Raw genomic sequence first — 14295 nt, 5'->3', positions numbered from 1 at the left:
TAGGAAAGGTCTTCAACTGTGCTTACTTCACTTGCAGGTGTAAATAAGGCAGCAGCACGGGTCTAACTTCAGACCTGTTGCTTTGGCAGGGTCCCATCTAAATGAACCAGAGGATGATAGCAAGGAAGCACTGGAGGCACCTGGAGCTTGGTCGTCCCTCCGTCAGGAACCTGTCTGTGCAGGCAGGCTCATCTGGAGATTCCCGACACGTCCATAAGCTTGGCTTCACTGGGTTGCTGCGTTTTGAATAATCCTGCCCATGAATGGTTCTTGTTTCCGTGAGCTGCGGTGGTGCAGTGTCCTGTCTTTGGGAATGCTGCACTAGGCAGGAGGGACTCGGAGGAAGCAGCTGGAGCTGAGTCCTTCCGTCTAGAGACTTCAAAGGTCAGGTTGGATGGGGCTCTGAGCAACCTGATCTAGTTGAAAATGTCTCTGCTCACTGCAGAGGGATTGGACTGGATGATCTTCATGGGCCTTTCCAACCCAAACCACTCTATAATTCTATGACTTGGGTTCCTTGAAGGGAAGGAGGCTCCTGTCTTTCCAACAGAGAAGCAGAAAGTCACTTCTTCAGCCTGCTGCATCTCTACAACATTTGGTAGGTCTCTGGATCATGTCGTGCCTTAGCATCTAGGCTGTAAAATAAGGATAGAAATTAGGAATTAAAAAACAAACAAACAAACAAAAAGCCTTGAAGAAACACATTCTTAACTTGTGGTGCTTTTATAGAATCATAGAATGGTTTTGGTTGGAAGGAGTATTAAAGAACATCCGGTCCCAGCCCCTCTGCTTGTATTGGTTTGAGCTTCAAGGCTGTGCTTTAATGTTGATAACAGTAGAAATTTATCACGATATTAGCGATTGGGAACTTAGAAAATACACATTTTTAATTATTTTTTCAATTTTTTTGTTTTTATTTCAGCAAATTCAGTAAAGCTAGAAATGCAAAGTGATGAGGAATGTGACAGGAAGCCCCTGAGTCAGGAAGATGAGATCAGGGCTCATGATGAAGGAAGCAGCCTGGAAGAGCCCCTCATTGAGAGTAACGAGATGATGGATAACAGAAAGATCCAGGAGCTATCGAGCGAGGGAGGAATCCGGCTTCCGAATGGTAAACTGAAATGTGACGTCTGTGGCATGGTTTGCATTGGGCCCAATGTGCTAATGGTACATAAAAGGAGCCACACTGGTAAGCAGCTGAAAGAAAATCCGATGACTGCCTGTGGCGTCTGATGTTGATATTACCTGACAACTCTCCTCTCTTCCCTTTCCATTTGTGGGGTAGCAGGAGGCTGGGGAGGGGAAAAACGGGCTTCGTTGGTTTGATTCTCCCCCTGCTCTGCAGGTTGCGGTGATGCTGTTTTTCTGGCAAGCATGGTGCTTCCATGACATTGTTTTCCAGTCTTTGGTTCTGAAAAACACCACAGAAGTCTGGAAATTGCTTTTTTTTTTTACTGTTCTTGACCAGGGGCAAGATGGTTAGAGTCATTATCTGTCATGGGGGGTGTGTGTATGTTTGTGTGTGTGCACACACAAGACTTTTGAGTCTTTAAGGTGGATCTTAGATGATCTTCCCATGGAGGTGCTTCCAGGTGGACGAGAGCAGCAGCTTGCTGGGAATCTCACACGTCCTTTGCAAGTGGCTGGGGGTGATGCTGGTGGCCCATCAAACCTGAGATTAGCAAGCTCTACAGGGCAGACACTCTACCCAGTGATCCTGATGCCAGAGTGGGTTTGCTGTTCACGGCCTAACATCTCCATCACGGAAACCTCACCTGAACCGCTCTCGTGGGCTGGTGCTTGGCTCCCCCTCACCATCTAGGTACTATTTCTGTGGCACTGGTCAAAGCTTGCGCTTCCTTATCATTTATTTTTATTGCTATTAGTACTGCTGCTGTTTGGAGACCAAACCAGCTTTACTAAGTTTAGCCATTTGAGAGTGCAAGAGCCAGCCAAAATCTTCACCTTGTGGTGATTAAGTGGGTCTTTGGGGCCTGAAAAATGAGTCCTCAAATTCGAAACAGGGAATTTCAGGGGAGTTTGGGCCAATATGACAAATCGGAGTGCCTAAGAGGCTCCTTCTCCTCAGGTGGGAATAACAGTTAACTCCAACAGAGATGGTGCCGCAAGGCAGTGCCCTCCCATCTTGCAAAGGTCTACCTGGCAGAGCCTTTGATTCAAAAAAGCACTTAAGCATGTGTTTAACTTTTATGAGATTTAGGCACACGTAAGGCACTTGAAGTGCTACCGTATAGGCTTAACTTAAGATACCCACTTAAATCTTATTAAGGTTAAGCACAGGTTTCTGTGTTGAAACCTCAGTGGGTGTTTGTTCTTCATCATTTTCGGAGAAACTGAAAGATAGTTTGTTTTTTATCTTTCTCTGCTATTATTTAATGAGGTGAGAGACTCCCACTGACTGCGAGATGTCTGCTAGGATGTAAAAAGAAAAATGGGGATTTAAGGTAGAGTAAGACAGACTTTGTGTAATCCCTTTGTAAACCTGGTAGTTTGCAGTCAAGTAGCGTGCGCTTGATGGGAAAGAAATCAATGAATTCCTGTACAGAGGAATAATAAATATATATTACATAGTTAATGCGCTGTATATAAGTTGTATTGATAATAACTTAACATAAATGTATAATGGTAAGCTTTGCAGCATCGTTTATGATGCAGTCACGGTTTTAGACAGCAATTACAACAGGGGGAAAGCATTAGGTAGAGAAGCGAAATCTTGATTAACAATTTGACATGCTATTACTAGGAAAGGGAAAGAGAACAGAGAACGTAACAGACTGAGTCCCCAGCTTTCAACCTCCCTAGAAGTTTTTTCATTGGCACTCACACATATCTGAGCATATGTATGGTAGGTGCATTGGAATCCACGTATTTGAACTCAAACAGCTAAATTAGACCAGCTAAATATAGATTTAGGTACTTAATTAAATGGTCTGCATCTTTTGAGATACTGAACAGCCAGCGCATCGTTTCAAGGCAGACAAGCTGCCTTTTTCGTGTTGAAGACAACATGTAAATTCAAAGCGAAGGGAGCACAATCTCATCTGCGGGCAGGCAGGATGGTTGCGCGCACGTGGATGAGTAGGAATTGCATAACCGGTGGCTTTCTCCTTCAGGCTACTGCTGGTTCCTCATCGGGCTCTGACTCTTTTCCCATCTGAGCCGAGGAGCTGTGATGTATAACTCTATACAGATGATTTCAAGCAGATAGAAATGGCATTCCTTTTAATGTGCAGCTCGGTGCTCTGAACCAGTTGGCACATTTTGCGGGGGATTTTTTTTCTTTCCCCCGCTTTGTTTGTTTGTTTTTTAATACATGCTGCTACTTCACTGTCCACAACAGAAGGAGAAGTTTGCTTGGATTTCCACATCCTTGATTTTAGGAGTATTTTTAACGTACTGGTATTTAGCTCTTAAAGTGCAGCACTGTAAAATACATCACCACTTCCTTGGCCAGAGGAGTGTGATGGGCTGACCTCAGCTCTGGAATGAGCCCTGACCTCTGGGGACTCTGGTTTTGCAGCCCAAGGGAGAACAGTGGAGGGAAGGGAGGTTGTCCCTAGTGAGTGGGAACGGATGATATTCTTTATCAGCTAATGCAACTGGCACGTAAATCCTTACCTCTCAAAGCCAATTTAAGTCAGTTTGGGACCTGAATCCATCCCGCCTTACTCTCCTCTTTATCTGCACGCAACCACAACATGGCCTGGCCAGTTGTTTGCATTGGCAAAAACTGAAGTCCTTGTCCCTTCCCAAGAAATGTAACATCATAAATCATCCAAAATGCTGCGGTCCATAGTAGAGGCTGTAATTTGCATGTACACTGGGAAGAGAGTGTGGCTTTCCTTACACTGGGGACCCAGGATTTGCGAGAAGCCCTGCTGTATGGCTTTGGCCGCGTTACCCATCTAGACGGGTGCAGTTCCTGAGCAGCAGATGTCTTCCCGTGACACACCGTGGTAGTTCTGTCAAATATAGGGAAGGGGAAAATTAATTTGTGCCGTGGATTAGACCAGAGTAGACAAGCTCAGTGTCCCAGCTCTCATTCTCATAGAAAGGTTTAGGTTGGAAGGGACCTGAAAGCCCATCCAGTCCCACCGCCTGCCATGGGCAGGGACACCTCCCACTGGATCAGGAGCTCCAAGCCCCATCCAACCTGGCCTTGAACCCCTCCAGGGATGGGGCAGCCACCACTGCTCTGGGCAACCTGGGCCAGGGCCTCTTGACCTTCAAAGGAAAACATTTCTTCTTAAGATCTCATTTCAGTCTCATCTCTTTCAGCCGTTCCCCCTCATCCTGTCCCTGCCCTCCCTGATCCAGAGCCCCTCCTCAGCTTTCCTGGAGCCCCTTTTCATTACTGGAAGCTGCTCTAAAGTCTCCCTGGAGCCCTCTCTTCTCCAGGCTGAGTAAGCCCAACTCCCTCAGCCTGTCCTCGTAGGGCAGGTGCTGGAGGATCCATTTTCTCTGCTGCCTGCTTCATTAGACTGAGCCAGGGATTTCCCGTTCATCCTTTGGATATGCAGAAATGCTGCCTTGCACAGTTGTGCAAGTGATGCTTTGGTCCACGGCACCTCTATCACAGAGCCCTTGGCGTTGCGCATCACAGGCTGTTGAACACAACCTTTCTCTGAAGCCCTGATAACGGAGGTGAAGTGGTATCGTAATCTGCATGGCCATCAGGAGAAGGCCGCTCTATTGATTTATCATCACTGACAGGAAATAAATCAAGCGCTTCGTGTGGGAATGAAGCATGGTGCTTCCTGCTTTAGCAAGCGGGGTAACCCCACACCCTCTCCCTCGTTGTCCTGTCCTCACGTCAGAAAAATAACACGTGGTGTCAGGGTTGATCTGCTTTCCTCCTTGTCCATACTGTCTTCTTTTGGGCCAAATTCCGTATTCCCCCGCACATGCCCCAATTTTATTTATCTTTAAAAATAAAGGGTCTTTATCAGATTTTTATTTCTTTTTTTTTTTTTTGTTATTGCAGGAGATGATCTCCTGGCTTCAAGTTGCACTGAGGGAGGTTTAGGTTGGATATTAGAAAAAGAATCTGTATTAATAGAGTGGTGAGGAACTGTCAGAGGCTGTCCAGGACAATGGTGGAGTCTCCATCCCTGGAGGGGTTTAAAGAGTGTGTAGACGTGGCACTTTGGGACATGGTTTGTCGGTATAGCGGGGTTGGGCTGACGGTTGGACTGGATGAGCTTAGAGGGCTTTTTCAACCTTAATGGTTCTATGATGCTTTAACTGATCATATCAGATGGCCATTTTGGCAATGGAGAAACCATCTGCTGGGACAGCCGTGCTGCTGCCTCAGTGCTTTGCTAGGTCCACGCATTGTTCTCCCTTCTGCTGCCAATTGCGATCTTTCTCCACTGTGACGTCTCGTCCTTTATCAAGTCCGCTGCTGGATTCCAAAACATTGATGTTTCTAAGGGAGGGTTGGGATCCTCCTTCTCGTTTTAAGAATACCTAGAGGTTAAACGCTCGCTTGGGGCTGCTGAGAGGTTATTTTCAGGCTTTTTGGGGTGCCAGCTGCAGGAGGGTCTCAGATCTTGGTGGGGGAGTAGAACTGGATGATCTTTAAGGTCCTTTCCAACTCAAACCATTCTGTCATTCTCTGATGTCTTACTGCATTTTAATACCATAAGGTCGGTGAAATGAGATACATGATGGGCCCGTGAGGGACGTGTTCAAGTTCTGTGTTAGCATCCCTCGTGTTACAACTGAACATATGCAGCACTGGAACTCTGAATGCTATTTAATACTTTTTTTCATGCAGAGTTCAAGTTTTTGGGACACAATTAATAAATTAAGAAAACCCAACCACGCTGTTCAGTATAAAAGACTTTTATGTCTAAAGAAGCAAAGCAGGAATGAATTTAAGCAAATGGTCCTATTAACACATTGCAATTAGCTCCCTTGGGCTGCCTGACTTATTCTTCTAGTGGAAAGATTTTATTTGGTTTAATTTGTAACCTAGCGCAGACTCCTACCTCTTGCTGTATGAGTCAAGCTGGCACCAAATCAAGAACTGTAGGGCCAAATTTCTACAATTGATGTTTTCTCCTTAGGTTCCTCAATCCAACTTTTCCACAAGTCTTGTTTTCTACTTAAGCATAAGGAAGGAAAGCTCGGATTTTTTCCAGTCGCTCTGTCTAAGGATGTTTTACTTGGTGACTAAACTCATCTGATGTTTTATACCAATTCCTGTGAAGGATTTTTATCTCTTAAGGATCCGGTCATAAATAAGTGTAGAGACGGGGCAGGAATTTTCCATGAGAGATTTGTCCATGTTGGATTATAATAAATTGCCCTATCTGAAAGTAGGTTTTTCCCAACAAAATAAAACCAGTGAAATAATTGATTTCAAGTGATGTGGAGCCGGTTAAGTGAATCTGATAGAACAGCGAGTAGACACGCAGAGTAGGTAGTTCCTGGAGTAACAACTGCAGGGATGTAGCGAAGGCTGCTGCTCTGTGTTCTGTTTGAGTGAAGGCAGGTCGTAACTCACTGCCTGCACAGCCGGTGTTTCATTTGTGCTCCTGGGACAGAGCAGGGATGGAGCAGTTGGACCACCTGAGGAATCGGGAGAAATGTTTCAGTTCAACTCAATGTTAATTGAAAGCAACTACTGAGGGGTGAAAATCAGTGTTGTTTGTATGAGCAGGTGCTTCCCGATGGCAGCAGGGGCTCAGGTATTCTGCATTAAGAGATTAAATAAAATTCCTGTTGGAGCGAGTCCAGAGGAGGCCACGGAGATGATCCGAGGGCTGGAGAACATCTGCTATGAGGACAGGCTGAGAGTGTTGAGGTTGTTGAGCCTGGAAAAGAGACGGCTTAGAGCTTAGATCTTAGAGCAGCTTCCAGTGCTGAAAGGGGCTCCGGGAAAGCTGGGGAGGGGCTCTTGGTCAGGGAGGGCAGGGACAGGACGAGGGGAACAGTTTGAAGCTGAAAGAGGGGAAATTGAAATGAGACATTAGGAAGAAAAGTTTTGCTGTGAGGGTGGGGAGGCCCTGGCCCAGGTTGCCCAGAGCAGTGGTGGCTGCCCCATCCCTGGAGGGGTTCAAGGCCAGGTTGGATGGGGCTTGGAGCCCCTGATCCAGTGGGAGGTGTCCCTGCCCATGGCAGGGGGTGGAACTGGATTGACTTTGAGGTCCCTTCTGACCCAAACCATTCTGTGATTCTAGGTGCTTCAGCCATCCTTCACATATCAAGAAGATGTGTCAAACAAAAAGGCTGAGGTCTTTATACCTTTAGCCAGGACAAATGTCAAGTGTAGTCCCTCTGAACCCAGTTCTACTATGTAGAATTCTATCCTGGCTTTTCTTCTTATGGTGAAGAGACTTTACAACCAGTTTGTTGGGTTTTATTTAGCAGAGGCAATTAAGAGATTCACAGGAAGGGGCACCTCCCATATGAGGACAGGCTGAGAGAGTTGGGGTTGTTCAGCCTGAAGGAGAGAAGGCTCCAAGGAGACCTTAGAGCAGCTTCCAGTGCTGAAAGGGGCTCCAGGAAAGTTGGAGAGAGACTGTTCACGAAGGCTTGTGGTGATAGGATGAGGGGCAATGGGTATAAACTGGAGAGGGGCAGATTGAGACTGGACATAAGGAGGAATTTCTTCATTATGAGGGTGGGGAGGCCCTGGCCCAGGTTGCCCAGAGCAGTGGTGGCTGCCCCATCCCTGGAGGGTTTCAAGGCCAGGTTGGATGGGGCTTGGAGCCCCTGATCCAGTGGGAGGTGTCCCTGCCCATGGCAGGGGGGTTGGAACTGGATGGGCATCGAGATCCCTTCCAACCCAGATTATTCTATGATTCTATGAGTGGAGCGCTGCTGTAGAAAGAACCAGGCCTCGCTGTTAGTGAGAATTAGCCCGTTAGTGAGTTCCTCCACTTGATTTCAAAGGGACAAAAATTGCCAGCCAAAGGTTATGAAAAATCTACATCTCTTTGGTTGTGAGGCTCTCTGTCCTCAGTTAAACTTCTGTTTCAATACAGCAAATATCACTGATGTGTTTTGCACCAGTATGAGATTCGAAGAAGGATAACTCATACTGAAACTTCTGCGCAGCACTTCCGTGCTGAGGCGGTAAAGGAGAATTACTGCACAGGGAAGCTTCCAATTAAGCAGAAAAAGGTTTGCTTTCTGCAAGAACGTTTGACATAGACGTGGTAAAATATGAAAGCTCTTAGTAGGAAGTTAATTGGTTGGTTCGCCGGGTTTCAGGTTGTATCAGCTTGGCGCCATCGGTAGCTTGTGCCATGGAGTCTCCAGCTGCCGTGTATTAAAGATACTTGTGAAGGACCACGTCTTGCTAATAACCTCAACTCCCATGTTCCACCGCACCTCTCAGCTCAGTGTTTGTTAAGAAATAGCAAGTTAACTTCTGTAGTTTAGTGTCGAAAGAGCAACAGTAGTTCATTGTATCTTTTACTGGAGGACAGACAGCTGTGATGGCTGTGTGTTAAACGCTGAATTGTGACGTTTCAGCAGTATTTTACTGTAATTTAGAGGTAAATATTGGAAATCGTACCTTTTAATTAATACTTAAACTCTAAAATTCTAAAACCCATGGATTTTTTGATTGAATTTAATTATAAGAGGTGCTCCCTGGCACAAGCCCCTCTTTCTAAGCCTTTAGGAAAGGCAATACTTTTCAGCTGTGGCTCACCTTGCCTGGTCTGTTCCTGAAGTAACTTTAGATAATTAAATTCCCTGCACTGGAGAACAAGGCTTTTTAGGCATTCTTGCTTTTGTTTGATTTTAGATCTTTAAATCTAGAGTTGAAAAGAAACATGCTTTTTGTTTGCTTAGCTGTTCCTCCCCCTCTCCCAACTCAGAAACCATTTTAATCGCTAATGTTTGAGGGGTTTTCGCCCTGGGTGTGCTCTAAAATAGAGAAAAGTTTGAATAGCTAAAATGGCCTAAAAATATTTTGCAGCGTATTTTCCACTGCTGAAAAGCTAAAAGCTTGCTTAGTCACATTTCTGCACGTGTCCTTCTTAGAGAGACTTCTTATTTTAATAAATCGGAGTCAATTTAGGAAGTAAATGGTAAATCTATAGCTAGTTATAAATGCTTCTGATTGTCAGCAGCCTCTCGTAGTCATGTACGTCACTTGTTTGATTTGTCTATGAAATGTCTGCACTGCCCTCACCCCAAAACATGTTAAACTCAGCCATGGGCTGTTGTGTAGAGAAAGGACGTGTTCAGGTAAAGACTTTCCGTCAGTAGATGTTTAGTTTGAAGTGCAATTAATTTCACCTACGGATAGAAACTCTTATTTTTCACAGAACTGTTATGAGAGTGAATAAGGATGTCAAGGCTGTTATTTTGTTATTAGGAAATAATAATACTGGAAAACTGCTTACAAGCCTACTAGGAAAAGGCAGCAGGAGAGGTAATTGGAAAACAGTCTTCTTAAGGCACTGAAGTGATCAAGAAGGCTGTTTGCTAGTATCCAGAGTGGGCATCGCACAGCAGAGTTCTTGCAAACCCAGCAAAATGTTCTTATTATTCACTTTTTGCTTTGTTTGTGCGCTCTTCTGTTGAATTATTGTCTCTCAGGTTAGCTGTGCTAGACGTAAAAGCTGTTAATCAATAGTGTGAAGGTAGGACTGGAACTGTGGTCACCCCATAAGCCAGCAGCTCAAACAAGGAGCAGGAATCAAATGATTGGGCAGAAGTATAACAAACAGATCAGAGCAGTTGTTTACCCAGACTTAAGCCAGTAGGAAAAAATAATTCATGCTGCCTTTAAATAGATACAAAGGCTATTTAAGGTAAGGTGTGCAATCACAGCAGGTTCTGTCTGTTGCAAAAGATGGGGCAGACTGGTGATGACTTTGTGGTGAGTGTTTTCGTGTCATCTTTGCTATTGAACTTTAGTGCAGTCTTTGAGTTCCTGACCGAAGACTTTCAACATCTCTTAAAATCAGAATGGTTTGGGTTGGAAGGGACCTCAAAGCCCATCCAGTCCCACCCCTGCCATGGGCAGGGACACCTCCCACTGGATCAGGGGCTCCAAGCCCCATCCAACCTGGCCTGGAACCCCTCCAGGGATGGGGCAGCCACCACTGCTCTGGGCAACCTGGGCCAGGGACTCCCCACCCTCATAGCGAAATATTTCTTCCGGAGATCTCCTCTCAATCACCCCTCTTGCAGCTTCAAACATTTCCCCTTCATCACTAGACTCACTGCAGATCTCTCTTCAGCCGTCAGTTTATCGAGGAATGATACCTGTTCATCTGGGGCCTCCCAAGATATCAAAGATAAGTGGGCGATGTAGTGGGTAAAACGCATTAACTGCATCGTTTTGAATACAGCACAGGTAAAAGGAAAGGCTTCAGACTTGGTAAGAAACTCGCTACCTGCTTTAATGTTGTCATCCTGAAACTGAAGCTATCATTCCTGAATACTGAGAAACGTGTCAAAGCAAGGGGTTTTGCCCATTCTCTCAAACAGTGAAAGCAAAACAGAGGAAAAAAAAAAAGCTCATATTTTTTTAACTGCATTCTCTTTACATCTCTCTGTTATGGGCATTTTGAAATGATGTAGAAGAAGATAATAGATAATCACATCCTTTAATTATAGTGTGGGAGTCTAAAAGGGAAACCACAAATTCTTATCAATTCCAATGAGCTCGTGTTCCGTCTATGGGAAGATTAGTTTTATGCCCTGATTTTTTTTTTCATCATTATTCCATGATGTTCTTGGCAAGGTTGTAGAAACCTTAGTATCTTCTTCAGTGCAGCTGCAGTGGTTTCAGGTGTAATTTCCAGCTCAGTGAAGTAGCAGATGTATGGCAGATATACGTGGCATATATATGGCTCACCTGCTGTTAACGTTGGCAGGGCTTGCAACCGCTGAAGCAAGAATCGCTTGTGGACATCCCTAAGAGGTCTCTTCCTCCCTCTTTTTCCATTTGAATCAACAGATGTGTGTCGGACCTTACACGGACAGAGACATGAACTACTTTGGTAAAAATATAGTGTTAATTTTGTCCAGCGAGTCCAGAAGAGGCCATGGAGATGATCTGAGGGCTGGAGCACCTCCCCTGTGAGGACAGGCTGAGAGAGTTGGGGTTCTTCAGCCTGGAGAAGAGAAGGCTCTGAGAAGACCTTATAGCGACCTTCCAGTACTGAAAGGGGCTCCAGGAAACCTGGGGAGGGGCTCTTGATCAGGAAGGGCAGGAGTAGAATGAGGGAGAATGGCTTTAAGCTGAAAGAGTGGAGATAGGGATGAGATCTTAGGGAGAAATATTTTGCTGCGAGGGTGGGGAGGCCCTGGCCCAGGTTGTCCAGAGCAGTGGTGGCTGCCCCATCCCTGGAGGGGTTCAAGACCAGGTTGGATGGGGCTTGGAGCCCCTGATCCAGTGGGAGGTGTCCCTGCCCATGGCAGGGGTTGGAACTGAGTGGGTTTAAGGTTCTTCCCATTCCAAACCATTCTATGATTCTATAATCAGTTTGAAACAATTGAAAAAAAGCTTTGGAGTGCTGTGACCCATCACAGAATATGTTTTTCATGGGTACTGTGCTTCAGACCAATGAATTCGACCCCAAAGTCCCACCAAGCATTGGCCAAAGCTCTGTATTAGGCAATACGGTATAAAAATGAACGGGACCACATGTGTCTGAGATCTGATGTTCAAGATTTTGTTGAACAGGGGCCCTGGCTGGTGAAAACATTTCAGTATCTAGAGCCCAGCTGCTTTAAAGCACTCGGGCAAGCGGCCAGCACGAGTCTGTGCTTGTGCCCTATTGATCTGCTCTGTACCTGGTGGGACGCAAGGAGGTGATTAGAGCTGACTGCCTGCAGAAGAATGCTGGAACAAACCAAGTGGCCTCAATTGTTGACACAGAGTACAGTTTTGATAAGGTTTTGCGGAACCCGGGTGAGTTTTTCAGGGGGGTTCCTCTAAATAATAATAATAAAAATATCAAGTGATGTGTGTTGTTATGGTCCCAGTCCCCACCGTCCTGGGCGAATATAAAGTATTAACATGAAAACATGTTTTGGATGTGTGTGTTTGAGTGCATGGGGTCAATGAAAAGGGTAAAGTGTAGAGTTTCTGTTAGGAGTTTTTATTCATCAAAAAAGTCTTTTCATTTGGTTTTATTTAGAGCACCAATTTGCCTATTTCACAGTTTAATGGTGTAAGAATTTTGTCAGCGTTTGCTACTGCCTGAAGCTTGTGGGCCTGATCCTCGCTTGCATCGATTCTCTTGGTACAACTTTAAGAGTGCTAAGCAGCCTTTAAAAATGGATTTCTGTTCAAGTATAATGTAAGCAAAAGATTTGGTTTGAAGCCAAGACCTTAACGTCTGTCCAAGTCCAATTGTTATGATTGGTTTAAATATCCATATGGATTGGACCTATGCTAAAAATAAGCGCAAAACCATAGAGATAAACACTACAAAACCACAGTTATGGATCTAAATTTTGAGCAGAGTTCATCTTTTGTGAAGGATAAAACCTCTGAAGTGGAGAAGTCTAAGAAAATCAGGCTGCATTGATCACCTCTAGGAAAGAGCCTCAAATTGTTGTGGGAAGCTTTTTCCATTGTGCAAAAGAAACTGTCTCGAACTTCAGCAAGGGCTGTGGGGTGGTGGGGACTGTGCCTGGGTTATATGGCACTGTAACAAAGAGCAGGATAATGGACTCTGATGTTTCTTGACAGCTCTCTCCCTTCCATTCCCCTTCCAGGTGAACGCCCCTTCCACTGTAACCAATGTGGAGCTTCTTTTACCCAGAAGGGGAACCTGCTGAGGCACATCAAGTTGCACTCTGGGGAGAAACCGTTCAAATGTCCTTTCTGCAGCTACGCCTGCCGACGGAGGGACGCCCTCACAGGACACCTCAGGACGCACTCTGGTGAGTCCGACTTCTGTTCCCACTCACGTTTTGCTTTGTTGTTACCGTTCAAGTGAAGCAGATTGTGAAAACAGCTGCGTTCCTGGTGCCTCCGGGTCTGCACCATCCTGTTCAGATAGCACAGCCCTGAACTTTGGGAAAGCCTTGATGCAAATCAGAAGACTTGTGGTTCAGCCGCACCTCTCCTTTTGTGTAACTGAGCTCCTCTGGTGATGCTATCACGCTTCCCTTTGAGTGTCTCCTTGGGTGTATCCAGGCTTCGCTGGCAGATTGTTTTGACACTCAGCCCCGAAGAGGCTGTCGGATTCCAAAGAAGGACTCTGTGCTCTTGGAAGCCTGCTTCGCAGTTCATACCCATTTGTTCATCTCAGAAATGCCGTGTGCTGATGGAGTTGCATTTTAGATTCAGTCTTGCTGTGAAGTCCCAATTCGCGGCAGCCACAGCACCTACCATGAAGCAGAAGGTGACAGAGAGAAATTGGGTTTATCTCGCCTTGCGACTTGATAGTATCGTGTCTACATAACCTCTACTTGATAGTTTCTTGTTATAAGAAATGCCAGTCGCTTAACTGCATGTTAGTAATCACGTTGGTAGCCCTGATGATCAGGATCAGATGTGTCTCTAGTCCCTGTGTGCTACACCAAGGGGCCACATTCTGCCCACTTACTCATTTGTGTAGGGAACTCTTGAGTCAGATCTTAACTTGCTGTGTTTTTTATCTCTGAGGATGTTCAGTTTTTGTGTCCAGGCCATTATAGGAGACTGTGTTTTTCATTGTTGAGTGAGCAGAGATAATTGGACTGGTTACAAGTGACAGCATTGCAGATGAACTTTTTTGAGGTGTTAGCAAGTGTGTGGCTACTGAAACGTTGGTTGAAGTGCAGTCGCAGACAGAAACTCTGCATGTGAAAATGTAATTGTGGAGCTTACTGACTCGTTATTAGTGTTTCCTCTATGAGATCAGCGTTGCTTCAAGGTTTTTGTTTTATGAACATCAGGTTGGTCTTTAGGATATGGAGTTGACTTGACATTTCCAAGAAGTGGAAAGGATTGTAAGATCACAGAATGCCAGGTTGGGAGGGACCTCAAGGTTCATCCGATCCCACTTTTTTAGTTTAAATGAGATGGCCCAGCACCCTGGCAAGCTGAGCCTTAAAAGTGTCCAGTGTAGAGGACTCCACCACTTCCCTGGGGAAATTATTCCAATGTTTCACTGTTGTCAACAAGAATTTCCTTCTAGAGTCCAACTGGAATCTTCCCCAGGAGCGACTTGTACCCATTACCTCTTGTCTTTTCCACGTGACTCCTTGTGAACAGGGAGTCCCCATCCTCTTGGTAGACACCCTTTATGTAGGATGAGCTAGTGAGCTTCTCCAGGTAGGATTTGGAGCAGGCAGGAGGCT

At 45.4% G+C, this 14295-nt stretch overlaps 1 protein-coding gene across 6 annotated transcripts in view; it reads left to right on the top strand.

The window, feature by feature from the left end:
* The window catches only part of IKZF2 (IKAROS family zinc finger 2), a 136779-nt gene that overhangs the window by 67904 nt on the left and 54580 nt on the right, over positions 1-14295 (top strand). For 4 of the 6 annotated variants that reach the window (XM_054070403.1, XM_054070401.1, XM_054070402.1 and 1 more), the window contains 2 exons: positions 923-1189; positions 12724-12891. In XM_054070403.1, the coding sequence (XP_053926378.1) occupies positions 923-1189; positions 12724-12891 (435 nt within the window). Of the gene's footprint in view, positions 1-498; positions 599-922; positions 1190-12723; positions 12892-14295 lie in introns of those variants that run through there. The other 2 variants (XM_054070406.1, XM_054070404.1) reach the window with 2 other exon arrangements.

Source organism: Cuculus canorus, chromosome 6 (assembly GCF_017976375.1).
Source record: "Cuculus canorus isolate bCucCan1 chromosome 6, bCucCan1.pri, whole genome shotgun sequence".
NCBI classification, from domain to species: domain Eukaryota; kingdom Metazoa; phylum Chordata; class Aves; order Cuculiformes; family Cuculidae; genus Cuculus; species Cuculus canorus.
Note: the sequence above shows the minus strand (reverse complement) of the source record. Positions and strands in the feature narration are given on the sequence as shown.